Raw genomic sequence first — 2964 nt, forward strand, 5'->3', positions numbered from 1 at the left:
CTTAACTTTTATAAAGAATATCTCTTTGGATTTGAGACTTTAGTCTTTGCAACTTTACAGATCTTCTTTATGCACCAAGAGCTTGTAACACTCCAAAGAGAAAGGAAAAATTGAAATCGCATCATATGACCCCTTTAAGGTTATCTATATGGCAGTATGCTCCAAAACAGTGACAAAATTCGCATTTATAAGATATAAGCATTCAAAGCTTGCAGTTCGTCACTTCCGCCAAAACGGCTCAATGATTTTTTTTTATGTCACATCGTACTTCATCTTCTCATCAAATCTTCTAACCAATCAAATGCTCTCTAGAATCCGAAGCACCCGCCCCCTGCACTATAAATAGACGCTGAAGTGGCTGAGATCGGTCACTTGTTCACAGTGTAGTACTTCCTGTACAGTGAATGGCTCGAAGTGCACAATGTAGGTGATAGGGAACGATTCAGACAGTGTAAATATGTTTTCGATTGGTGCAAATGAGGTCTGGTTTCACGCGAACCGCAGCAGCGCACACAGCCTGATCCGGACTTTGACTCCGGTCCAGAGACGCGATCACACAGAGCGGATCATATGCGCGAGTCGGCATATATTAAAAACTTTTACAACTACACAGCCTCAGCATGATTATGACCAATTTTTTTATTTTTTATTTTTTTTTACTAAGAGTTTCATATTGAATCTCGGGGGTAGAGACTGTAGCTGTCAAATGCGGCTTTACCGAGCTCAAGGGCTCTGGCCCGAGCAGATAAAAACAAAACGCTATTGGCTATTTTTAAAAGGGGGCGGGGGCTGCTCGATATATCCCGCCCTCTCTTTCTGTTTCAGTTGAAATGACGTCACCGCATAGAATAATGCTGTGTTTCAAGGCACTTCAGGGGACCTTTTAAAGAGACAGCTGACCCAAAAATAAAAAAAATAATTGTGTGAACTATAAAAGGGTGAGATAGGGATTTTGTCTAAATTAAAAAAAAAAAAAAAAAATCGTAAATTTAAGTGGATTGAGGCATCACAATATTAGAATGTACAGTATGAAATTGAATTTTTTTTTTTTGAGATTTGCTAAATTTTGCATTTAAATGTTATTAAATTATTAGTGTTTTAAATATTAACTTTAAATGAGAGTTATTGTACAACCCTGGTGTGAATTTGTGATTAAAAATATACACTAAAAGGCAAAAGTTTGGGGTCAGTACAATTGTTGTATTTTAATTTTTTTTTGTTGAAAAAAAATTATACTTAGCAAGGAATTATATTGGATCAAAAGTGACAGAGAATATTTTGATAATGCTACAAAATATTTCAGTTTCAACTCAAGTAAATGCTGCTCTTTTGAACTTTATATTTATCAAAGAATCCTGAAACAAGTATATCACAACAGTATTAAGCAATAAATATTAAACTGTTTTCAACACTGTTAATATTCAAAGATTATTCGTGAGCACCAAATAAGCATATTAAAATGATTTTCTAAATGATTTAGTATGATTTCTGGAAATGTATTAAAATCGAAAACAGTTATTTATTTTGATCAAATAAATAAATGTTCCTGTGGCTCAGTGGTAGAGCATTGCGTTAGCAGCGCAAAGGTCGTGGGTTCAATTCCCAGGGAACACACATACTGATAAAAAATGTATAGCCTGTACGTACTGTAAGTCGCTTTGGATAAAAGCGATTCTTTTTTTCTGCTATTTTATCTTTTTTTCTGATTTCTGCTAAATGCATAAATTTAATTTTAATTTAATTTAATAAATGCTTGGTGAGCACAAAAGCCTAAAAAAGCCCAAACTTTTGAATGGTACTGTAGTGTATGTACACTCTGCATAGACCCAGTTATTTGTATTTATTTCATTGGGATTCAGTGATTTGGCTCATCCTGAATCTGTTGACTATGCACTAATTCTAATATCCTCTTGTCTGTGTAGCTGTGCTGATCACTGTGCTGTGCGTGGTTTTGGCTCTGCGGCTGGAAGCCATCATGAATCTCGAGATCGTGTGGGTGACGGCGTGTGTCATTCTGGTCCTGCTGTGCATCCCGTGTGTCATTGTGATCTGGAGGCAGCCTGAGAGCAAGGAAGCTCTCACCTTCAAGGTACCAGATGTCCTCGTTATTGATTTGACCTTTTATTAGGCTATAAATCTTTGCCTCGGGCTTGAAAGTAAGCACTGAAGTGATGTAAAAGGAAATGCGCTATTAGAACACAAATACTCACAAGGGACAGTATTTGTTTTTTTATCACTTAAAGGGACAGTTCACCCAAAAATGAGAGTCCTGTCAGCATTTACTCGCCCTCATGTCATTTCAAACCTGTATGAATTTCTTTTTTCTGTGTAACACCAAATAAAGGGCCCTTTGATTTCTGTGATTCAGAAAACACAGATGGAATACAGTCATTAAAAATTGAATTTACAATGTGTAATATCGCTTTTGTTTTTGCATTTTAACAGTAAACTTCTGTTTTGCAGCATGCAAAAAAGTTACATTTTCATTTGATTACATGTTAAAAGATTAATTAAATAGTTAATGAATTATGCCTTGATTATCATAAATCAAGGAATGGGTAATTTTTCTTTTTGATTACAAAAATTTATTAAATCAATAAAATGGCGATGGAATTAAAAAATTAAAACAAAACAATTTGGAAAAAGTAAAATATTTCATAGGGTCTTAAAAATGTAATTTTTGTTAAACTTTGTTGAATTGTTGTTCAATTGTAAGTTTCATTAATTAATTAGACCTTCTTTTTTATTACCAAAAATTATTTTAACCATTAAAATGGAATCCAGAAAAACTGAAATGGGGAAAAAAATGAAATCCAGAAAAACTGAAAAGAAGAAAAAAAATTGAATTTGGGGAGATTAAAAAAAACACCCCCAAACTATGATTTCATCCAGTCTGAGGATTTCAAACATGTTTAATATTTTGAGTTGATTTTAGCACAGTTTTTATAAAATAGAATTTAGGGG

At 33.9% G+C, this 2964-nt stretch overlaps 1 protein-coding gene across 2 annotated transcripts in view; it reads left to right on the forward strand.

The window, feature by feature from the left end:
• The window catches only part of LOC107733516 (cationic amino acid transporter 3-like), a 23125-nt gene that overhangs the window by 15764 nt on the left and 4397 nt on the right, over positions 1-2964 (forward strand). For both annotated transcript variants that reach the window (XM_016545168.1, XM_016545169.1), the window contains exon 10: positions 1923-2089. In XM_016545168.1, the coding sequence (XP_016400654.1) occupies positions 1923-2089 (167 nt within the window). The remainder of the gene's footprint in view (positions 1-1922; positions 2090-2964) is intronic.

Source organism: Sinocyclocheilus rhinocerous, unplaced genomic scaffold (assembly GCF_001515625.1).
Source record: "Sinocyclocheilus rhinocerous isolate Xijiao unplaced genomic scaffold, SAMN03320098_v1.1 scaffold69, whole genome shotgun sequence".
Taxonomy (NCBI): Eukaryota; Metazoa; Chordata; class Actinopteri; order Cypriniformes; family Cyprinidae; genus Sinocyclocheilus; species Sinocyclocheilus rhinocerous.